Source organism: Empidonax traillii, unplaced genomic scaffold (assembly GCF_003031625.1).
Source record: "Empidonax traillii isolate 1590-97213 ecotype Southwest subspecies unplaced genomic scaffold, ASM303162v1 scaffold38:size1800464, whole genome shotgun sequence".
Lineage (NCBI taxonomy): Eukaryota > Metazoa > Chordata > Aves > Passeriformes > Tyrannidae > Empidonax > Empidonax traillii.
The window spans coordinates 1439093-1464481 of NW_020955231.1; the positions used below are offsets into that span (position 1 = coordinate 1439093).

Below are 25389 nucleotides of genomic sequence, written 5' to 3' on the forward strand. Positions count from 1 at the left end.
TACGTGACAGCACAACTGATTGTTTTTAGGAAAACAAAGCAGCATATCTGGATCATTTAGATATTAAAGAGGCTTAAAAGACTTTAGAAGAAATACATTAGTGTTTTTTACTCATTCATCGACTACTCCAGTTTTTTCCGTATTAAGAATATTTAATATTGTTCATACATGTATCACTTTACACCAAATTCTGTATGAATCTTAATTCATTAAAATATTTTCCACAACACTGAGAAGTTCAACAACAAGCTAGTGCGTAAAAATCAGAACATGAAAATGAGTCAAAAGAGTCCAGGTTAGTGATCACATTGAGTGTAGCTGATAAGACAAATAAGTAGTAAAAAAGATGGAAAGTCTTCTCGATTCTTAAAATTATTTTCCTGTAAAAACTGAAAGTCAGATGTTTAACACAATTTATAAAAAAAAAAAGGGCAGGAACTTACAAATGAGCAAGCGAACACCAATGTGTAACTACTACAGACTGTAACTGAATTTTGAGGGACCATTTCCCCGACTTAATTACCTTAGAGCTAGTATTCTGTGGAGATGAGAAATTTTAAGATCTAGATTAGACTTACATGTATTTCGAAATAATTACAAAGAAGATGTTCAACCAAGAATTGTAGGAAAGACAAGGAATGTCGTGCATTGCTTAAGCTCATGTCACTATCTTAGTTGCCCTGGAATACGCTATTACTTAAAATGTATATTGTTAGCAGGGTGCAAAGGATATTTCTCAGCTTTTTCGATTTCTTTCCCCCTCTGTCTTTAGGGCAGGACACATAGCAATCTATCGTTAGTCTTAAGTAAAAACATATGATTCTTTTCCTTGAGACAGTTGATCCGAGCACTGAGTGACAGACTCAATGTACTGCCTTTCTCTTGCTCATTCTCCCCTCCCTTTGACAGATACTAGGAGAGAAGCAGACATGTACCTTTGAAATACCAGGAATCTGGGCAACCCTGACAGACTGGGAATGCTTATTTTGGTACATCTAAATGACAAAATGGAGAAGAGACTTGATTTACCTCTTGCAGTTTGGAAAACTGTCTTCTAACTACTGTTAATTCTTAAAGACACATAAATAGGAATGTACACAATTTCCTAAGGAGAAGTGCCTTTTCTGCCTTTGAGGTTGTTCACATGCCTTCAATACTGACAGCTGGGATTTTTCTAAGGGACCAAAGAAAATCTGTGATTTGTAGCTAAATCTTCAAAACCAGACACACTGAACATTTATGTTTGGCTACAAGAGAGGAATCCAGAAACCCCAGTGAATTATCGAAGTATCTCAACCATGCACAGAATGAGTTGGCCTCCACAGAATGGGAAAAAATGTCAGCATGTTGAAAAGGAGTCACTTTGAGCTACATATGGGGACCCAATCACTGACCATAGGGATTGAAATGAAGTTCCCACTTCTTTCTAGGGTTTACATTTGGGAAGATAGCTCTCTTTTCCTAAGAACCAGGGGCATGTTCCTCCACTGGACTATCTAGAGCTGTGTAGGTGAGCATTGAGCATCTCCTTTGCTTTGATGAGTGCTGTTTCAGCTGGTGTTTCTATGTGAGGAGGCACTCCTTTCCCTTCCCAAGAAGTGCTGTCTGGAGAGATGACTGATCTGGAGGTGGGGATGAAGATGTAGAAGTTGGTATTATCTACTTGATACGTCTGTGGGGAATGGCAGTCACCACTGGTTTGTTCCCCAATGATGAGAGCTCTGCCCAGTCTCTTCATTATGTACACAAACTCTTCAGCAGCCCCGGCCGTCACAGCACTAGTGAGGATTATTAGCCCCTTCTGAGAGCCGTACCTCTCCCCTGTCAGACAGGACAAAAAACATCAGAAACGCATCCATTTTCAGAGATTTTTTTATATAACAGAGCAAAGAGAAGCCAAGGTAGAGGCCTCATTCCCTACCTGCTATTAACAACTCAAGAATTTTGGAAGTTTTCTTTGTAGATCTGATACTATTAAAACACTTCTAACGGTAGCTCAGCCTCTATACTGTAAAAAAGGCTGTCTCCCTATTTGGTGCCCTTCTGCCATCAGTTTCTGGCTATGAGCTCCAGCAGCTGGGAGGCCAGCTCATAGTTACTACTGATAGCTCTTCTGTGGCTTTGGCTTTTACAGGAGCTCTAGGTCCCATCAGAATAGTAGAATAGACCAGTGAGGAAAAAGATATTTTCCACTCTAATGGCAGGAATAATCAAAGCTCATCCAAAAGCATCTTCAGTTCGACTCTCAGCCCTGCTCTAGGAACATGGCTGTCATAGAGCTCAGCCTGCAACTATGTATCCATTATTTTATGAAATTATAATTATAGTGGTTTCCCACAGTTGTTTTATAGTCTGTAAGTAGAAGCTGTTGCATGGCCTTTGTCCCAAACCCTTCAACAAATACCTCTTTATTATTAGGATCTAAGCCAAGTTATCTCATTTTCTTACATAAATGAGCTGACAGGAACAGGAAGGTTTTTGCACCTTATTTTCAATATATCTGAACATGGTAGATACTTTCTGAGAGTTTGGTTTCTTTGAAAAAGTGGCCGGTGTGTTGTAACTGGGACCCGATAACTTGAAAACTACTCTAAACTGGTCTAAAAATATTCTGTAGGTTACAGTATGAGATGTAGTTCTCATACTAAACTCTAAGAGAGGGGCCAATAGCATGGTAATTAATTTTCACACCATCTTTGCTCTTTTCATTTCACTAGAGACATAACAACCATTAGAAGACCCTTTTCACAGTAGATACATATAATACAAGACCAGATCCAGCTCCTTTGAAGTTAATGTAAGTCTGCCTCTTGTCTTTGATGGGAATTGGAATGCGGCCATAGAAATCATACCCTTAGCACAGCCCACCTCTGACTGCCTGGGAAAATAGATGGACCTTGCAGAGTGTGACAGTTTAACCATTTCAGCATGCTCCAAGCCAGTAACTGCAGACACTATCATGACTTTTTTGCTACTGTCTTATCTTAAAAGGGGAAAAGAATTAAAACTCATGTTTAAGGCTACTTAGCACTCTAAGTGCAGTTTGTGGACTTGCAGAGCTCTGTTTCTGCATGTTGCAACATCTTTCAGCTTCTATAAACAGTGAGGCAGGGTGTGTAGGGGCTGTGTGACGCATTGCCAAATGCTTCAAACTCACTCATGTGTGCAAAATTTAGTATTTTTCTTTCTTGCATCCTCTGGACAAACTGGGATATTATGATGTTTTCATCTACTGAAATAGTGGATTACACAGGTAAGTAGTGAGGAGCTACATACAAAACTTCATGTGAGTATGGGAAGAGGCATTACTAGAGGTCTAGGCAACACAGGATTTATTTTTAATTTTTGCAACTTTTAAAAGCAACAAGTCACGACTGCTGTACACAGTATTTGGCTAAACTTCTGTGGACCAGTTTACAAACCTCTGTGCCTAACATACACCTCTCCTAAGAGCGATGAACTGTTATTTGCAGATGGCATTGAGGGACATGGCTGAAATGCACATTTTTTTTGGTTTTTACATTCTCTGCACAGCTTGAGCTAATTGTGGCAGGTGCTTTCACCAAATGAGTTATGGTGTCTAATGGCTCACTTTAAAATACACAAGGAGAGACATCTGAAATGAAAAGCTACTCTAAAAAGAGAAATCGTCATTTTACCTTTGAGCTGTGGCTGGGTCCATATTTCCTTTACTGAGTCACTGGGTCTGTCATAAACTTTGTCCAAGAGAACTGGGTGTCCTTCATCAAAGAAATATGAGCATAGGATTGCTATGGGTGTAGTGGAGCCTCCAATATTGTACCTTTTCAAAAATTAAAAATATTAAGGAAGAAATTGAAAATTTTTGCCATGCAGGAAATCTCCCTTCCAGGTATTGATCCTTAACATCAGTACTGAAAGAGTTTATGTCTACATTTTGATACATTTATATTCATTCTCCCCTATCAGCATTTGCACATTTATCAGATAAACAAAATCCTGTCCAAGAGACTTGGACTTCAAAAACAAACACAAAACTTAAAGGTCTTTTTTTTTTTTTTTCTAAATTTAACCTAGAAAAAAAATCAGGAAGTAAGCAAAGACTCTTAATCTGCAGAGAAACATCAGATTCTTGTTATTCTACTCTGAATAACTTGTGCTGTTCCTGACATAGGCAGCAATAAGTAAATATCTAAAATCTAATATATAAAAGAAGATCCCAATTAAAGCAAGATATGTTTATAAAACTGTTGTATTCTTATTTTGTTGCTACACACAATGAGAAAACGTAGTAGTTTAGATCAGGCAATTTTTTTTTTGTGCCAAAGGTTGTGTTAGCTGCTTCATTTAGCACGATTGTATTTGAAAATTTTGGTTGCAGTTTAATTCTATCCCAATATCTGGAGATTAAATTCATTGAAGAGTCTGTCCTTGGAGAACTCCTGCTACGAATACACACAGCGGACTATCAAATTTTTTTTTGCCGTTATTTTTCACTAATACTAGAGCTCATACAGCACTAGAAATGTTTGAACTTTTCCCACTAGTAGAAAATGGATACAGTGCTTTCCTGTAGGTGATGTTAGGAGTGCCTAGCACAGACATTCCAGCAAAAAAACTGCTAGAAAATGAGTTTATTCAGTCCAGTGCATATCTAAGATTTTTCACCTCCAGGGAAGGAACAGACAATGCAGAAGGCCTGTGTTCCAAAGAGTGAAGCTACATCTTTATTTTGCAGCATTCGGGAGCTGTATAGTGCTGTCCTGCCAGGAGGTCCTGCTGCTGCTGCACAGCCCACGAGACAGCTCAGCCCAGCAGAGTCCAGTTTCCCACAGCTGCTGGAGTTACTGGCAGGCAGAGCAATGCTGGAATGCTCTGGGACTCCCTTGCACACAGTGAGTCTGCAGTAGCTTTAGTTAGTAATAATGCCTGAGCAGTTGGTAGAATTTTAGCGTAACTTTTGCGGGCAAGTACTCCTTCTTACAGACTTGTTGTGTGACAACAGGGAAGCTGTTCAGTTTATCAGTGTCCCTTGTCAGTGCTGTGAGGGTTAAAAATAGGAAGTTCATGAGTGGCACAGCTGTTCAGAGGAACTATTGAGGTGAGAGACATTATGCATTATGGTTAATCCCATGATAAATCAAAATTCTCAAAATATGAAGTTCATGATTGGCCCAGCTGTTCCAGGGAGGAAAACTTGTAAAATGAGAAACATTATTCATTCCAGTTAATCCCATGCAAAATTTAAATCGTCAGCCTTGCCTTAAAATTATAAGATTGGTTTAGGGAGATTTTCAAAAGGTATAATTGTTTGGGGTTCTCTTTTATATGCCTTCAGAGACTGGATCTTTTGTGTGCACTCAAAGGACTGGAAATACATTAAATATAAAAAAAAACCCAAACAAACCAAAGCAACCCAAGAAAAGAGCTATAATGAAATTTTCTGGTACTTGAGAAGATTTCATCTTTGCTATTTTATTGTCCCCAGCCCTGAAATTTTTAGTATGGGAGAAAACTGAGGAAAGAAACAGGAAATTCTGAGTCGTGTCTCAAGTCTGTTGGAAGATGGGGGTGCCTTTGCTGAATTAAAATTCAGTTATGGGTGTGTTATATTTGTTGCTGCCTTGCCTCCTTTGTGCTTACATAGTAAGATCTCTCTGCTCTAATTGCGGTGCTCATCTTTTCCTACCTATTCTGCAAATCCCACAAGAATATTGAGATTACCACATATTAAGAGCCCCATGATGACAATGGATACAAATGGTTCTGCCATTAAAACCAAGTTCTTACCAAGGCCTTCTTTTCTTTTGTTGACGTTTTTAATATTCTGGGCTCACAGACATAATCTCTGGACCAAAACAAAGGCATTACTTACCTAAATATTGTATGGGAAACAGATATTTTTTATATTAATTTCCTTTGATTGCTGGCAACAAATGGATGCCATCTTCTGGCTTGTAAGATTTGGAGCATTGCTGATAACACTGGAGTGTCCAACAGAATCCTAAGCTAAGAGTAGGCCTACGATGCTGCAGCTTGGTGCAGCAGGGTCTAGGAGTGCTACAGCACCTCTAAGCCACCTTTGTGCTCTGTGTACACAGGTCATTTTGTACAGAGCTGATTGCCTAGGATTACTTAGCACTGCAGATAAGGCAAACTAGATGCTGTAACACAGCCTTACACGTGGCCTGCCTTTTTAACTGTTGAATCACTTGACCACTGCATGAAGATTTATTAAAGCCATATATATATATATGTGTGTATATATACACGCATATATACATATACATATATAAATACATATATATATATATAAATACAAGGCACATACACAGATTAGAAAGAAATTAGAGAAACGTGTCACAAACATGTGACATCCAGGATTGCATTCTGCAGCCTATTCTCTGAGTTTGCCTATTTAGTCCCAAACATCTCAAATGATGGTACAATTTATCTTCATCTATACTTCCAGACTGTTATTGTTTTCCTTTTCTTATTTAATCCCAGTAATGTTAGTCTGTGAACAGGACAGTAAGCCATATAAAGCTAATTCACTTTTACAAATAAAATGCTGTTTTGAAAGAGCTTTGGTTATTTGCCATTCAAAGTTACCTCATGTCCATGATTAATGCATCTGTGTGAACAATTTTCTTCCAAACATGCTCTATCAGTAGGTCGGACACCTGGGTTAGAAGTTCACTGTCTCCAAACATATCAAATCTCACATAGCCGATGTTGTTTTCAAATACATTTGTGTGGAATGAAACCTTAATCAGATCTTCAAATACTTCTGGAGAAGGGATCTGAAAGAGTTTGGAAAAACAAAACAAATCATTTGCTGGCACTCATAACTTGGCACAAAATATAAAAAGAATTATGGGGGTCAAGTTTAATCCAGGGGGGACATGTGTGAGGTATGTGACCAAGTTTGAAAAATATAACAAATTATACAATATTTTGTCATAATAAACATAGGTTAGCATTGGCTGGTGCATTTTTGTGCATCAATAACATGCCTAGAATCTGGATCAGGCACCTAGATGCCAGGCTCAGTGTACTTTTCAAAATTACAGGAATTTTCTTGGACTGGATAGGCTGAGAAGGCTACAAGAACAATCTTGCTAAGATTCAAAAGATTCAAATCAAACAACCTGCAGCTTAAGCAACTGTACCAGGCCTGCCACCCAAGCCCTCTTGCCTTTATGAATTCTTTCTAAACTTGGCACCTGGGACTTTTATAATCTTGATTAACCAAATCTAATAAACAGCTGCTGGCTGCAGGTGAGGTTGGCCCCAGCCCCTCATAATGACCTGGTTCCTGTGACAGTGAGGAACCTGATGTGTTGGGCATGTGCTAAGATACTCGTGAAGTAGATGTGCTAAATCTCTTATATGGTGGCCATGTGCCTGGAGTCTCACGTGTTAGGCTGTGATTGATTTCATTTTGTTTAGCACAAGCTAAACAAAGTTATTGTTAGCACAAGCTAAACAAAATGTCTGCTTTAAACAGCAGACATCTTTTTAGTAGCAATGTGTAGTCAAATAATAGTTATCCTAGTAACCCCTACACTCATTGAGACATAGCAATTCTTATTGCAAAACTTCTGTTTTGCATGCAGTATCTCAAAATGGAATAGTCTCCCTCAGCTTAAGGAGATAGGACTTTAGGACACATATGACTTATGTGACCTTCAACCATTTAGCCTTTTCTCCTCAGAGTTGCCATTAAAATTATTTTATACCTTCTTTTAAATCCATTGCCCTTTCCTATAGCTCAGCCCCAGACAACCCATACTTTTACATTCAAAAGAACAAGGAGTCAGAAGTGAGCCACGTGCTAAAAGGTGCTTTTCCAGCCTGTGGTATGCCACAGAATGTGGAAGGCATTTGGGCTTTCCACGACTGTAGAGAAGTCATGTAATCTCCTGCCCTCCATAAAGTGCTCTGGCCTAGAGTTGTGCTCCTGCCAAAAGTAGGTCTGCCACAGCAGAAGGAGGTTTTCCAAGGCGTGTGAATGCAGCTGTATTTGACACAGTGCAAGACTTAACCTAGGAGAAAATTACCCACCATATTACACTTCGTCACTCAATCCCTTCTGTACGCCAGAATTTCCAAAATATCAATCATTAATTTAAAAGCCCCGTTGGCTAGTAGTTGTTGATCTGATGGTAAGAGCAAATTCTTTTCTGTACTCTTCTTTCTCACTATACTTTGTGAAAAATGACCATTGTATCTGGACTGTAAACATATTAGTCCAGCACTACTGAGTTTGTCATTTCCAATCCACTTCCCAGTGACAGCAATGCTACGTGATCTGCCCACTGTACTTTGATTAACAAATCACAGTTTTGAAAAATATATCCAGCATGCATTGATTGTTCTGACAGAGCTTCTGTCTAGTTCAGAGATACTGGTGCCCCCAGGAGGAAAAAAATCATCACTCATTGGTAACATCTACAAATAAAATTGATGTGTTACTCTCAGCCACTTCCTAATGATATTTTAACTGAACCCACAGTTTTCTTATCTCTGTCTCCAGTAATTGCTAGATGCATACCCATAAACGTGTTGATTAAGAATAACCTCTCTGTCTGGCAAAATTTTTCTCTACTTGTTCTTTTATTTTGATGTGTCACATCTTTGTTCACTGAGGGCTTCAGCACTGCTAACTCTTGAAAATTCATTACATACTTCGAAGTGGGCAGCTTACTCCGAAAGCCTCAGGTCTCATGGGGTTAAATGAATGTGCAAGGATCTAAATGAAAGGTCTTCATCTTCATGGCTGCAGGAAAATGTATGAAAATAATTCTGTTCTAAAGGCTATAAGACTGGAAATCAGATGAAAAGCACTTACAATGTAATTTTGGGGTGCCAGGGAAAGCCTCCTAATTTTTTAGCAAAAGAGGTGAGGAGTCTGGAATTGCCATTCGAGAATAATTGTCATGGAAAACTGCAGGTTCATGGCACTGGTACATGGCCCATGTGCTCCTGGTACCTAAAGAGGTAAGGCTAGCTTACCACAGGAGCAACCACATGCTCTGCTTTGGAAGGCAGGGCTCTGTTTGTCCTTGATTAACAAGGACAAGCTGGGACAGGATGCAGCTGAAAGTAAGATCCTGCTGCTCAGTCAGACAGTGTTTACATACAAATGACTTGATGTTAAATATAAACCCTCAGGTGCACACTGTAAGCAATGCAGCTAAACTAAAGGACATCCAAGCTAAGTCCACTTTAACCCAAGGAAAAACGTTTTTTCATTAACTATATAGGGTGTCCAGTCCTGTTCTGCAGACTCCCTTCCACAGGTGAGAGACCTTACTGGAATACATGATGCGACAAAAAACAGGATCCAGAATGCTGCCCTTGGACTTGTGCCTGGAGTTTCATCCCTAGTTCTGTGACTGACACACATCCCAACAATTGGCAAACTACTTTCCCAACTGTGCCTCTCTTTAATCTTTCTTCTTTTCTCTCTTCATCTCTCCCCTAAGTTGCTTTTTTTTATTTAAATGAAAACTGTATTTTCATAGCTATTTTTGGGCTGACAATTGTAAGGTATCTCTGATTTCCATTAGGGTTGCTAGTGCTGTCAGCAGCTAGATGTTAAAATATTATCAGCGAACACCCTTGTGCCATTGCTAATACTGAGATTAGTTTAAGAACCATGAGATCGTGGGGACTGAGTGGCAGGTTTGTGCTTTTCTTGTAATAACATTTGGGTTCCTTTCATACCCTCACAGGCTGGAATGGAACCATCCGTCCTAGTAGTGTCCCCAGCTCATGGACTGAGCAAGATGAGCTATATCCCTGATAGCTGGTTCTCAATTGCTCTTAAAAACACCCCTATTACTGGGTGATTTCCAGGCAAGTCAAGTACGTCACTAGCCTTACTATTACAAAGATGTTTTTACGATCTAGTGTAAACAGTCTAAGTTCACTACTTTGTACAGTTTAAATTCAATTCTTCTTGGCCTATTTACTATGGACAAGGGAACAGATTATTTGCTTCATATTTAAAACAGCCTCTTACATGTCTGAAGACTGTTTTCATGTCTTCTCTCAGTTTTCTTCTCTCTGGAATAAACAGCTCAAATATTTAAAACCTTTTCAAGATTGCTTTTATTCAGTCTTCTCTTTATCCCTGTTCCTCTTTTCTGCTCTCTCCCTGCTTGAGCCACATCTTTCCAGAAAACCATTGCCCAAGACTGTGCTTATTATACTCTAGATGAATTTTCTCCAGAGCTAAATGTAGCAGAGGACTTCGTTTCTTACTGATTATATTCTTCCTTTTTCATACCAGTTTGATGATGATTATTATTTACTACAACAACTTGACTCTCTTGACTTGTGCTCAGCTTATGAACTTTGAAGATCCATATACATTTTTACAGGACTCCCCCTAAACAACATGTTTTTCCTCCCAGAATTGTGCTGTCAATTACTATAACCCTAGAAACTGTGTAATAACCCTGTAAGTGTTTGTGTTTAACCTCATTCTACTTTTCAGAGATAATTTCTCCATTTTTTCCCTGGAACTGAATTCTAATCCTGCCCTCCATTGCACCAAGACAGCCAGGATGATTGGGTTACTGCAAGCAAAAACTGACACCCTCTGGAATGGTGCTCTGGAAAAGGATTAAAAGGAGTTATTTAAGGCTATCAGTCCCCACTGAGGGAGTGCAGGGCAGAGTGAGAAGCAGCACTTTCAGCCCACAAAGGGTGGCACTGCACAGCTGTGTGTAAACCTGTTCTGACAATACACGGCTTGTAACACACTCATTGCAAGCGAGTGAGTAGTTATTTTCCTGACAATGACCTGGAAGATTACAATTGAAAGCAAAATTTTAAAACACAATTCACAGTTACATTTTGATTTTCATGTAAAATCCACTGAAAATCCTTAAAGTGAATGGCCAGATCTACTGTGTCATTAATGGCAGTGGAGAAAAGTGAGCACAAATGGATCTCTCTGGTGGGATTGTAACTGCGACCGTAGTTGCTTTGACACTGAGTGTCAGGATCAGAGGATGGAAGGTACCAGGAAAAGAACAAAGTGAATGACAAAGTGTCATATTCTTTTCTGCACCGAATAAAAAATGCAAGCAAGAATTGCAAAAGATGAAGAATGAAAATTAACATGAGACATTTTCTGGCTTGCATAAACTTGCATGGTTCCACTGATTTTACTGTGGTTATGTTTATATATATCAGCATCATATGGGCCTACAACAATTTCTTTTCCTACCTGTCAGCAATAGATGTAGCAAAACAATTATCTATATTGACACTTTGAGGCTGAGGATTTTGATTTCACTCATTAATGAAAAGACATAAGCAAATTGCATTCCTTTCTGGTGAAACATCTGTAATTATTCAGCAATTACAATACTCTGCTATAGATACATACTATTTTCTGGGAAAAAGAGGACTTCAAATGCAGAAATGATCTCTCTTTATAAAGAATTCCTTTTTGCCTTTACTCTGATCATCATTTTCAACTGCTTATCTAAAATATCAACATGAAAATTCTATTAGGTGTAAACACTGCACTAAAAGTATTTGGGCATTATGAAGGAGCCTAAAGAGTCACTCAGGGAGACTCTTGTCACTTAAAGCTGACATAACACATTTGCCAAAATCAGGCAGCTACCATCCACAGGTAGACAGTCACGAACACAGATGTTTCAGTATGGAAAGGAAGGCATGACTGGAGGGGGGAGAGAGAGACAAACAGGAGAATAAGAAGTAGGGATTACTGAACTGTATGTCAGCAAGTTACAGAGCTCTGCTTGAAAAGCAAAATGTTATTTTCTTAATCATGAACACTATATGCAAAATTTGCTTCTAGGAAGCCTGACTTTGGAAATTGGCATTTATGCAGCTGACAACTCTGGCTAACATTGACCTTGCTGCTGCATAGAGGAGACATATTCACTACTCTGTATTATGCTTCAGCAGCTATTCTAGTGCCGCAGATGCAAAGGTCTACACGCATTTCACTTGGCTGTCTCCTATGTCCCAACCCATCCTTCCTGCATTTATTCATCATCACTTTCAATTAATTGTGTTGGATCTGCTTCACTGTCAAGGTCATTAACAGTAACATCCCACTGTAAAGGGAGAGGGTGGCTTGGAAGATAGGTAGCACAAGAGAGAAACGGACTCTTAGCTTTTTGAGGAATCAGTGTGATACAGATTAGGAAAACCACTATGTGGATTGGCATAGGGCTACCAATTTTTTTTTTTTTAATTCAAAAAGTTAATTAGTAGTATCATATAAACTTCACTGTAATCTAAAGACAGTTGCTCTTTGGGGTATCCCTGAAATGTTTCACAGAAAGCGTCCATCTTAGCTCTACAATGCAAAACAGGAGATTTCGGTACTCCTGCTCTACAAGGCTCTTTCTTTTACCTCCATCTCAAGGAAAATCCTTTACTTCAATGACTTCAGTGTCTTTGTACACATCTTAACACTGCTCTCTTGTCTCTCTGCCTCTCCATTTCCTCCAGCACTATGAGGGAATACTTATGCCTCTGGAAACTTAGAGAGACATATGATTTTATACATTATTTTGGCTCTTCATACATTATTTTGGCTTGAAGAAATCTCACATTTGTCCTGACTTTCATCCACACTAATGTGATTTCCTGAACAAGGGAACAAGAGGGCATGGGCTTAAGCTCTGCCAGGGAAGGTTTAGGTTGGATATTAGAAAGAAGTTCTTTCCAGAGGGAGTGATCAGGCATTGGAATAGCCTGCCCAGAGAGGTGGTGGATTCACTGTCCCTGGAGGTTTTTAAGATAAGGCTGGATGTGGCACTGAGTGCCATGATCTAGGAATCACAGTGGGGTTGGATCAAGGGTTGGACTTGATGATCTCGGAGGTCTCTTTCAACCCAGTTTATTATATGATTCTATGATTTCCTTTTTATGGATGTATCCCTCTTCCAATAATTTTTCTTGACAAAGAACTATGGTAAAGAAAGGCATTAAATAGCATAATGGCATTTCTTCACTAGCTCTATCAGGATGACAATTTCACGTCATGTGATAAATAATATATTTGTCCTCTACATCCTGTTCTCAACGTTCAAGGTCTGAATAAAGTAAGTAAGGTCTGAACAAGTGAAAACAGACAACAATATTCATTAAAAGCCTTCACTGTGAAAACAGTGACTAACTGGAAAAATGAGTCCATGTTGTAGAACGGGAAGAAATTATGATGTATCACTACTGATGCATCGATAATAACCTAGCAGAGAGCTCTGTCAAAAACTCTGAAACAGCTCTGGAGTGAAGTTTTCTACACACAACCAAGTTATGAGGGAAAGAGAGAGATGGAATGGAAAAATCCTTTAATTAATTATTTCCATTTAAGCTTAGAGGCAAGAATGGGGCCAGCATCTCTTGAGTAACAAACCTGAAAGGAGTGCCCTCCCCTCTCAATGCTTAGACTTTGTCCTTGACCTTAGTGTTTGTGATAATACCACAAATTCATGCCCACTTTAAATCACACATGCCAAAAAATTCAGAGGGTGGACATCCAGGGATTTTCTCCCCCAGGAAACATTTAATAGTTACCTGACACTTAGTCTACCCTGGTTCATTGCAAAGGCAAATGCATTCTCTTCAAAAAGTAATTTTATGAGTCCCTGGAGAACATACATCTCTGGTAGCAATTCTAGCACAGTAGCCAGAAAGGAGCTAACTCCATCCAAGAAGGGGATCAGGTTATCCTAACCGTCTATTTAATGTGAAGATGGAATTTTAACAAGTGCTCCTGGGAGCTCCCTTCAGCACAACAATGAACAAGAAAGATTGCCAAGGCAGACCAATGTATAAACACTCAGGCTCAGAACAAAGCATGGACTGTTACGCAAGCCACACAGCAAGGGCAAAAGTAGATTATTAAAAATCAGTATTTCCCTGGGGTCACCTAACTTCCACCCAGATACTTCTTCCATAGTATTTCTAGGTCACTGGAAAACTGTCTGATGCTGAGCATGGGGTACAATCAGAACAACTTTCCACTTTTACTACCAAAGGAGTTGCTAATTATTCTGGTGTAGATAGATGTCAGCTACTACAATTTTATATAGAAAAATCCATCAGATAGTATGTGGCTACATGTTTAGTCTGTGTATGCATTTACTACAATTCTCCTTAAATTACAACCTGGGTTTGTAACTGGTGGGTTTCTGCATTCATTTATTACAGCTTGAAAAGTGGTAGCACTGAAAGAGAGGGGATCACAGAGACAATGAGATATCTTCCCTCTTACCGTTTGCTTATGGCAGATGGCAATTGAGAGAGATTCACAGCCTGAAGGTTTTTCCCAAAAATGCATGCATCCAGAACTATCATCCACTACCACAAGCTACGAGCCTGACTTGCCTTACTGTCAGAGACAGCTCAGCATACAAAACCATTGGCTTCTCCTCTGGGTACAGGTAAATCGTAGTGGGTTTAAGATATGGGATACAAACAAGACAGCGCATCTGTCTCAGTTCTCCCATTCTAGCTGCCATCACTATACCTGAGTACAAGAAAACTGTACCTGTTTTGGCATGATTCCGGGGATGCTGTACTTGGCATGTTCAGGGATGTAGAGTAATTTCAGGTGTTCATCATCAGAAAGAGCTTGTAAGATGGCAGTCACCTTCCTGGCCAGCTCTTCTTCTGTATTAATCCTTTTGTAACTGTGTTTGTTGATGTTCTTGGTGAGGTTGGATGCTATAACAGTCCCAATGTCCACAAAGGCATAATTATCTGCCACAAGCTTGCCTACAGTTTGCAGTGTCTGTGGCACCTGGGCACGGAGGTTGGCAATGTGCTGAGCTACAGCCATGGCTTCACTGGCCTGGATGGTGATGTGTGGCTCCACTCCAGAGACACTCCATACTTTACCAGTGACTGGGCTGAGCACCACTTGGCTGGGGATAGAGGCATACAGGGAACTGTTACCAACACGATAAATGCCCACTGAGAGGGATCCACCAACTGTGGGCTCACCAATAACTGTGGCACGGTGTAGGTCCTTCATAGAGCGAGTGAAAGCTTCCGCTGCTGAGCCACTCATATGGCTTGTTAGGATGTAGATGTCCTTGAGGGAGCCATATCTCTTGCCAGTGAGCTGGGGGAGAGTCCACACCTCTGTGCTGCGGGAGGTGCTGCGATCAAAGATAGTGTAGAGGTGTTGCCGAGGCTCAGGTTCAAAGAAGTAGGAACAAAGTATTGGGATAGCAGTGGAGTAGCCACCTGTGTTGTACCTCATGTCAATAATCATGGCATCTGTGTCCACTAACTTATTCCATACCATCTGCAACAGTTGGGGTCCAATGGCCTTCACTGTTTCTGCCTCAGCCATCATATCAAAGCGAAGGTAACCCAGGTTTCCTGGCAATACCTCAATTTTGAAGAGTGCCTCAATGATGTAGCTCAGCTCTTCAGGGCTGGGAATCACATTGGGAAGCTGTTCTTCTGGTGTTGGTTCCACATGGCTGTGGAAGACGTGAAGCCGATGGTCCCCAGAGGCCTCCTGCAAGTCACTGGTAAGCTGGGAAGCCAAAGTCTCAGGGTCTATCGCTGATCGATAACCTCCTTGGGCTCGTTTGGCGCTGAGCATAGCACTGGCCTTCCCAGCCACTTCTGGGATGGCGTAGTGAGCCTCTAGGAGCTGCCCCGTACCCTCCAAAAGTACTCCCATGTTCTTGTGGAAGGCTAGCACTTCTCCAGCCTTCTCCAGTGCATCCTCAGCCAACACTATGGCATCAGGAACAACTCCTCCACCCATCCAGCTTTCCCCATGGTTGTCAATGAAGGTGATAACAGGAACTGTGATAGTTAGGCCACGGGTTATTCCCAGCTCAGGCTGCAGCAGAGGGAAGGTACGGGTGTGCAAGAGGCTTCCTGCTGTGATCTCACCAATCAGTGTGGCACGGCCCAGGGACTGCATCAGGTAAGCAAACTCCTCAGCAGCTGTCGCAGTGTGGTGGCTGGTGAGCAGGTAGATGCCACGCTGAGCTCCATAGGATTGACCCAGCAGTTCTGCCTGGCTGTTGTGCTCCTGTGTGTGGTTGGTGCCCCTGTGATAGGTTGTGAAGAGATGGACAGGACCAGCAGCAGGGTCTTGAAAATAGGAGAGTAGCACAGGCACAGCAGAGGAGGACGGGCCTCCAGGGTTGTAACGTAAGTCTATGATCAAGTTCTCTGTATTTTGAAGGGGCTTCCACACTTTTTGGACAATGTAAGGTCCCAGCTTAGCAAGCACAGAGGCATCTGCAAACTCATCAAAGCGCATGTAGCCAACATTGCCTGGCAACACCGATACCTTGAAGACAGTATCCACCAAGGCATGCAGCAGTTGTTCATTGTCAGGTAAGTCGGCTGCCTTTGCAATTGGCTGCTCAGCTGGGGGAGCGGCAGTTTCACCTGGCATCATGACTCGGACTAACAGGCGGGGGTCTTCAGATGATCTCTGCAACTCAGTGTTGAGTTTGGTGGCCAGGTCCTCTGATGACTGCACAGAAGAGAAGTCAGAGGCGATGAGGTGCCGCACCAGCGGTGGCACTCGTTCCACTAAGCTGTAGTAGTCCTTTAATATGTTTGTGAGGCGGCTTAGGGTGCCAGGCACTGCTCTGCGCACTGCCAGGATGTCCAAGGATTTCTGCAAGGCTTGCTCTGCCTGAGTAGCCACACATGGCATCACCCCACTCACCTCCCAGCTCTGTCCACCCCCACTCAAAGGGCTCACAGATCGTGACACGGGAACCATCATATAGAAATTGGAGGGGCCAATACGCAGCTTCTGGATGTCCAGTGAGCCCCCAGCTGTCTTCTCTCCAACAGTGATAGCCCTGTTCATGTGCTTGAGGATGTAAGCCACATCTTCAGCCACTCCTGTGGTGTGGCGGCTGATCAAAACAATGACATCCTTGTCTTTGCCGTACCTCTCTCCCAACACCTTTGGCAGTGTCCATATCTCTGTGGTGGTGTTGGAGGGCCGATTGTATACGGTCTCGACATGCAGCACCTTGTCTTCATGCAAGTATGAGATGATGAAGGGGAGGCCAGAAATCTTTCCCCCAGTGCTGTGGCGAAGATCTATCACCAGGGCAGAGGTGTCTATCAGCGTCTTCCACACCTTGTCCACCAGGTAAGGTCCAACTTTCTGCACAACTTCCTCTCCTATGATATAATCAATCCTCAGGTAGCCAACATTGCCTTCCAGCTTGTCATACATGACTACATGCTCAATAAGATTCAGAAGTTGTTCACGAGTAGGGGAAACCTCAGCTTCTTGTTTGGGAGCTGCATGTGGTAATGGCTCATAGGAAATCACCAGTCTTGGGTCATTCAGAGCACCCTGCACTCCAGCTGTCAAGACACTGGCCAGCAATTTTGGATCTGAGATGTCCAGGATCTCCCCGCTTTTGATTGCTTGTTCAATGGCTTCTTGCATTCCCACTAGGTTTTCAGGATAGCAGTAATTATCCAGAAGGACTTTAGCCATGTCCAGCACCAGAGTTGGCTGAAAGATCTCCTCAGCAGGTGTGCTGCACATGATCAGTGCTGAAAACAGCAAGAAATAGGTCCTGATCATTTTGCCTTTGTACTGAATAGAAAAAAGTCAGAAGCTCAAGATGATCAAGATGAACAAAGCTCTCCAATGACTCTCTGTGAATCACACTGAAACCCTTGTGTTGAATCCAGGTGCACTGAACAGATCTTTTATCTGCATTAAACCTTTAATCTCATTAAAATGGAGTGCATCATCCAAAGTGCACCAATAGACGAAGTTCAGCTCCTTACTACTTCACAGACCTCTTATGAAACAGTAATAAACTTCCATCATCAAGGCAGATTCTTCTAGCAGTTAATTGTTTCCAAAAGGTAATGCATTGCGTGTTATAAAGTGGTCCTGGCTTATCCTGCAAGTGAATTGCTTAAATACAAAACTGATTTTTACCACAGTTACAACAGAAATCATTCTGCCTTTTACCTTTATTTATGAAGACCTTATACCAAGAGATTTTTCAGTGACTTAGTTGTATCAATATTTAATATCTTTTTCAAAAGTTATCCATAATATACTGTCCTTGGTGTTTGCAGCCTGAGATGCAAAAGCCTTTTCTTACATTCTCTAACTAAGGGCTCCAAACAAGGAACTCCAGACATTTAGCACAGCTCATAAAATCCAAGGTAATGACAGCCTGTTAATTTCCGTGCTGAGAATTGCCAACATTTTAAACAGGACTTTGAAACACATTTGCCTCAACATAATACAGCTAAATCTGAGGTGACTTTAATCTTCACAATTTGCACTCAATTAGGATTTACTTGTAATACTGTTGGGTAACATATGGTCATGTCTGATGACAGCTCCCAGCCAATAGACTGTAGGCTCAACATACCAAAATAGAACGTGGGGGGGGTTGTTTTCTTCTGCTCACAATGTATTTGAGACCCTATTGTATTAAGAGTTTGAAAGAGGATCAGAGTACGGAGGATGCGGCTGCAGGCTGTACTCATTCTGAGCTCCAGTATGACATGCCAAAGACATATAAAAACAGATTCCTGGCTTTAAGTCTGAAAAGAGTTGCTACCCCAGCCATACTGTTTGCTGGAGGTAGTGACAAGAATAGACCTGGGAATCTTGGAAGAGCACATTTTTGTACTGCTGTCAAAACGTTGCTACATGTGAATACATGTGGAGGGAAGAGTCTAAAGGTGGTGTAACCTTGGCTGGGTGCACTCTGTTGCTGTCACATGTGTCTTGAATGAAGCCTGCCACTCATATGAACAAAGTTTAGCACAGTCCTCTTTCTGGGTCTTTCAGTTGTAATAATAAGGGAGTTCTGTGAAGTTTCCTTGTTTAATGTGTCTACATAGCAGTAGTCTCATGTTTATATGCAGGTACTATCTCATCCCAAGGTTGATTTGAATCTGTGTATATGTATATGTACAAATGTAAATCCATCAAAGAGATCAATTAAATTGTTCTACGAGTCCATTAGAGGAAGGACTGCTCTATGGCAAAAGATATAAAAGTTGATGTTGCAATCACCATTATCTCTGTCAACCAATCTGTGCTATCATCTGTAAAAATCCATAGTTTAAAAAATATTGCCACTTCTTTTGTCAAAGGAAAGACCTAGGATATAGTTTAAATTGTTGCTGATAATGTATAAATAAGTCATTAAGCTCCAAGTACGCCACAGCAACATTCCCTGTGCCTCACTGGTAAAGAAGCAGTGAGATTCATGTCTGTTGTATCTTCTTAATTTCAGAAGGTGTCTATACTGTACAATGTGACACATCCATTACAGACTGAATTCCAGGGCATTATCACCAGTTTGAATTGTTCTTGCTTTCTTCAGGCAAAGAATAATCCAGCACTACAGGGTAGACGTAGCTGGACAAAAACTCTCCAGCGTAACCATACTGTGTCCAAAAACTGCCTTTTGAGCTACAGATTTATTGCCAGAGCTGCATTAACTCCTGTGTGTGGCCAATAAGTGAACAGGACCCCAGGCAAATTGATTTCTACTGCTTTGCTAACCCATGGCTCTTGTGTTTGTCTAGCTTGGAAAGTTTTTGGGGCAAGGGGTCTCTTTTGCTATATTAATGTCTATCACATACCCTACCTTTACTTCCAACCTCTGATAATGTCTCTAAATGCTATTACCACAGGAATAATGGCACGCACTGTAGTGTACATTAAGACAATCAATTCAATTAAAAAGATGTTATATTTCATAAATGCACAACTGAATTCTTAAGTACCTGGTGCTTCGCACACTGATCAAAGCAGGAGAAAGTAAAAACATTTTGAAGTAAATCATTATGAGCTGTGGTTGTGCGACTAATAAATATCACCAAGAGGGGGATAGTACACACATAATCTTAATTCTGTCATTTCCCACTTTGCAGTGCTTAACATTTTAATATTACTTGCAATTTTTTGTGTGTTCCAACCCCTTTCAATTAATTTGAAAGTGAAGATATAGATTAACTAATTTTGTTATGATGGAAACAAAGAATAACAATAAGGAAACCATATGTATTATCTAAACCAATGAAATAAAAATGTGTATGCATGGAGCAGTTAGATATTTTGCCTGCCGGGCTGGGGTCTTGGGTTGTTTGATGGGTCCTCGTTTTTTGTTTCTTATTTCTCTCTTCCTTTTACTCCTGCTGGGTGCTGAAGGAGGGCATGCCCAGAAGCCAAGAAACAGGATTACAAAGTGGACCTATTGTGACAGGAATTGGGAAAAAAAGTACAATAATCCATATCCCTAAGAGCATGTCAGGATGGATCTCTATTTATGTCTGTCTGTACAGTAGCTTTAAGCATGCAGCTTTCTGTCCCAGAAAAAAGAATGACATTGCATGTTCATGGACCATAGCACTTTCCTTTTTAATCCTTCAGTACACTGCACATAATGGACCGACATTTACATGGAACTATTTAGGAAATACAGAATAATGGTGGAAATAAGGTTCAATTATTTACCATAAAATTTTGAAAAATTAATATTTTCTAGATTTCTTGGAAGCAATTTCATTTTGCTGTTTAAATCACAGCAAATCTGAAAAAATCCTTATTTTTTAAAGTGCTTTCTTTCTCACTATTCTCTGCCATTTCTTGCTTTTAGAATAGAATTTAATGTAACTTGAAATAACAAAGCATTACTCAAATTACCTCACTTTTAACTCGCTGTGCAAAGAGGTGAATAGGGTGTGAATAGGGTGCGAATAGGGTGTTATAGATGTTAAATATAAGGTGTTAACAGTCACCTCATCTTATTTTGAATGTAACAGACATAGACGAATTGCCATGAAATTCATAATCAGAAAGGAGACAGGAACAGACAGCAACTGAGCATTTTGAATCAGGGTATGTGCCAGATAATTACCTTCCATATTTAAATGGCACCTATAAATCCACTGCTAAACTCTTTATGTGACGACTTTTTTCCTAGCATTTAGGGAAGCATTTCCACAGATTCACAATATTCTTCTCCAGTGAGGACTTATCTGGAGGTTAAAAGCACAAAACAGCACTTTCCTGCCTGTGTTTGTAGTAAAGTCATAAGAAAAAAGAAACTTTTCTCTGTTTTTCTGACATTTATTGTGCCCTTTATCACAGTCTAAAGATTTTCATATCAGAAGGGCTGGAAACTATAGCTGAAATACTTATGAAGCAAAGATTTTGAGAAATATATGCAGGATTGTGATTAGATATGACAGCACTACATAGCTCAGTTTATTCCTCAAGTTCAGGTACATAATTTGTCCTCATGTGCTTTATCACTACCACATAGAAAAAAACCAGCCTTACAATGTAAATGTAAAAGAAATTATTTTCCCATGTGCACAACTTACAATGCTAGGACAATGGAAAAATGTATTTTTTCACACTGGATTTATTCAGTGATCTGTTTCTCTTGGTTTGAATTCAATATGACATGTAACATTCATTGCTATGTTGGTAATTCTTCTTAGATGGTGTTAGAAGGTAATTTTCTTGTGTGGTGTGAATTTTTTAAGCTTTGGAGAATGACTATTTACTTAATTATTTGGAGACACACATAGCTTAAATTTTTATCAAACACGCTGTTTAATGCAAGTCTGTTCATTGAATTCTGAGTACCCAGATCCAAAATGTAACTCTACTATCAGTTCTAATTTCTAATATAACCCGAGCCAAATTCTTATTTTGATTTTATTTTTGAGCAGAACTAAATAGCTCAGGCCCAGATTTAGCTTTTATAGCTCGTAAAACTTTATGATCCTTTAAAATCTGTCCAGAGGTATTTCATTTTCTGACTTCCTGTGAGCAAGAACTTCCCACATATTCTGAAAAGAGGTATTTTTTTTATCTGTCCCAGTCTAGCCTGCATGCACAGTCTGCGTCAATCAGATCAGATGCTAAAAATACACCATGAAAGCAAGATTAAATGTTTTGCTTTACATATTTTACTCCAATACTGCCTAGTTCTCATCTGCAGCTGATTTCACCATTCTCTCATCAGACTCATGTATACATTTGGCCACTGACAAACCACAGTAGCAGGAGGTTTATCTGAAGGTGGCAGCAAGAGCATCTTTTTCACTGGTAGAGATGCCAACAGGATAAAGGTAAAATTTGGAAATAAACTACTTTTGGATTTAGTAGAGCCTTTTAATACAGCCATATTTTAAATTATATGTATGAATTAGAATTAATGTAAAGGTGATATCTGGCTCCTAAATACTGAAAGGTAGGGTTTATTAGCTCAAGCATAGGACTATGCTAATGAAATATTTAATGCTTCCAGGACTTCGGAAGTATTTCTAGACAAACCTTCAATGCCTTTTATAGATGTACAAGTCTGGGTCAGTAGTACTTCATGGCTGTCTGTGACAGGCATGATTGGACTGAATAGGTATGGTCTAAGACTGTCTTTTCTGTTCTGTTCTTGTACTCTTTGGTACAAAGAAAGCCTTGTTCTTGAGTAGGCTTTCTAGGCCCTGTAGAAATAAAAATAATGAATATCACCCTTAGATTTCTTTATAATTCCCATGCCAAAAGAAGTAATACTAGATTTTTGTCCCAAGGTTTTTCAGTTCTTATGCTGTACAAACCTGTACAGATTTAAAGCTGTCAGAAGTTTTCTTTCACATTTTTTTTTAATATTGAAATCTTTCCATTTCATGAAAAAGGAAATAGCAATCTGAGTTCTTTAATGATTAAGTTTGTAATAAGAAAAACTTATATTAAAAGTGTGATGGATTTTTGATTTTCTGTTAATATTCCCTTTCCTTAATGGCGGTTATGCCAGGCTCCAGACAAACCAAACGCTTCAGTGAGGGAACTGACTCGGGGCAACCTGTTTGCTAGGGCTATGCTGAAGCCATCCTCCTGTGTGGCTTTTAGATGAATTATGACTGATGGTCCAGCAGAAGTTTTAAGGGAGCTGGCAAAAAAGGAACAGGTGCAGCCCAGAGGAATGACATGTTCCTGAGGCAGCCTGGAAGTAGGAGCCAGCACAGACAAGGCAGTGAGGCAGTTTGAAGACATGGAGAGGGCAAAAGAGGCTGTGGGCAACCCACAGAGGAGACACCTTTATGCTGAGAGGTTTTCAGGTATTATGGTAGGGAGAGTAGGAAAATCTGTGGAGATGGCTCTGGTGTATGGAACCAAGCTAGTGCAGCAGCCCGCCACAGCCTGGAGGTGGCACCGAGGCAGGGCTTGAAGAAAGCACTGAAGGCTGCAGAGAGGCCAAAATATGGCTCTGAGGTGGTTTGTGGGCCCCAGTCAAAGCCGGGATGGCACGGAGGTGGTTTGTACCCCAGGCAGGCAGAGCCTCCCACCTGGCAGACAGAGGGCAGAGCTCTGGGCCCTGCACACTCTGGAGACTGAGGAGAGACCCGCTCTGTTCTCAGTTCTGCTAAATACACAACAAATGTTACATCAGGGAGTTAACAAGGGAGAAGGGATGTGTTTAGTAGTCACATGTTAGCTGTTCAGAGCAGTCAGAGGGGATGTGGAGCAGTTATCCAGTCTGAGGATAGGGTCTTGCCTCTCAGACATTGTTCATTTATTACTTGTTGGCTTTGCCAGCTTGTTCTGTGTTCCCACCTGTATCTTGCAATTCTTTGCAGTAAAAAAATGATTCAGTGCTGCCTATAAGGAGCTACAGCAAGGTACTGATATTTCTGCAGCTCACACTATGTGAATATGTGGACCTGCATGGTCATGCACCTATGTGCATGACCTATGTGGTAATGGCCAGGCTTTGAGGAGGCTGAAAAGAAGAATCAGCTGTGGTCTGGGAGCAGTCTTAACTTTGTAAGGGCACAGTTGTGCCTGAAATGATGAGTCTCCTTGAGAGGCAGTCTGAAACCTTTTATTCCTAATATCAGGAATTGTTAACTCTAGATTACTATATCTACACTGTCAGGATCTTTACAGCATAAAGGTGTCTGGGCAGATACCAGCCAAACACCTCCAGATTCCCATAAGGCTATTGCCTCTTCACCTGTACAAAAAGAGTAGCGAAAATGGAGATCTTTTTATTTTCAGTGATTGCTGGTGCTGTGTTGATAAGTTGCATCAGATGTTCTTCTGCGTTGAAACATGGCATAGAGGAGTGGATGAGATCAGAGAACACTGTTTCTGCTGTGTACACAGACAAGGTGGGAAATTAGTTAAAAATAGCCCCAGCTATATCTCCTGACCAGCTTCCACCAGCTTACCATGTTTATCTATACAGACTGAAGTGCTATAGGTTAGCCTTAAAACTGGCTGTGGAGTCAGCAGGTGATTCTGATATTACAGGACTGTTACACAGATAGTTAGTGGGCCTGAGAAGCAGGGCATGCATCAGCCTTGTGTTTATGTTAAACAAATAAGTTTCAATTTTAACTGTGCATCTGCTGAACAATGCACAAGCCTCAACTGGCTCCTCAGTAGCAGCAAGCTTCTGGTCAAGATTCAAAATCCAGTGATGAGAGGAGGTTTTCTCAGTGTCCAATGGGGCACAGCTTGAAGCACAGAACAAGTTTCTTACCTGTTCTTTGCAACCTGTCTAGTCTCTAGTACTGTCTTGGCCACCTGGCTGATTTGTTGCATCCCAAAGCAACTGAAACATGAGGGAGCTCAAACAATTATTTAAAATTGGATGTGCAAAGCTACATAAATCAAGCTGCTAAATATAAAACCAAACATCAATTTGACATGCACTTCAGCCATGCTGAAGGTAGTAGCAGCTGTACTCACTACTGGGTTCTCATTTCTTCTTGACCTTGTTCATCACCCCATGCTAAGATTCATATTTCATTTTACTGCCATACAAACCAAAATGTTAAGCCAATGGGACTGTGATTGTTAAAGCTGGCTGGAAGCTCAATGGATTTTTTAAACTGAAATACAAAACCAATTTGTAGTCCTGTTTTGGGATGAGATCTGTAGAGCCTCTCTGGAATTCTGACAGCATAGCTATGATCTGAGGTTTTGAGCCAAAATTGTCTTTGGGTCCTTTTTTTCCCCCCACTCCAAATGAGCTTGGGAAATAAAAATCAATGTTTGACTTCAGAATGTGGAAAAAAAAACGATTATTGAGAACGTCTCTCTATGAGGGTGTGGGAACTGGTCTTTCCCTTTCCCCATTTTTTCCTGAAATTATGAACAAAGTCCTATATTCAGTGAAGTCAGAATATAACTAGGACTTTGTGTTTAGATGACTGAAGGGCACACAGCTACAATTACCTTGACACACAGGTCGATGTGATCTAATGTTTCTAATGTGATCAATGTTTCTAATGTGATTACATCAAGTGCTTATTTGGTGGTTTCTTGATTAAGAGAAGTTGTCAGGAGCAAAATGTCAGGAGCTTAAGAGACATGAACAAAACAGGGAGAGA

General features: G+C 40.6%; 1 protein-coding gene across 1 annotated transcript; it reads right to left on the reverse strand.

The window, feature by feature from the left end:
* Positions 1–879: 879 nt before the first annotated feature.
* On the reverse strand, positions 880–17581 carry RBP3 (retinol binding protein 3). Its single transcript, XM_027878148.1, has 4 exons — positions 14537–17581; positions 6592–6782; positions 3660–3802; positions 880–1821 (listed from the first exon to the last, which is right to left on the reverse strand). Exons 1-4 carry the CDS (start codon positions 17579–17581, stop codon positions 1493–1495), a joined length of 3708 nt encoding a protein of 1235 aa, XP_027733949.1. The 3' UTR covers positions 880–1492.
* Positions 17582–25389: the final 7808 nt, after the last annotated feature.

Coding starts and splice junctions, on each gene's coding strand:
- RBP3 (XM_027878148.1), bottom strand. CDS start 17,581: ATGATCAGGACCTATTTCTTGCTGTTTTCAGCACTGATCATGTGCAGC. Junction 3,803..6,591: donor GCATTAATCATGGACATGAG/GTAACTTTGAAT, acceptor ATTTTTGAAAAG/GTACAATATTGGAGGCTCCA. Junction 1,822..3,659: donor GACCCAGCCACAGCTCAAAG/GTAAAATGACGA, acceptor CCTGTCTGACAG/GGGAGAGGTACGGCTCTCAG.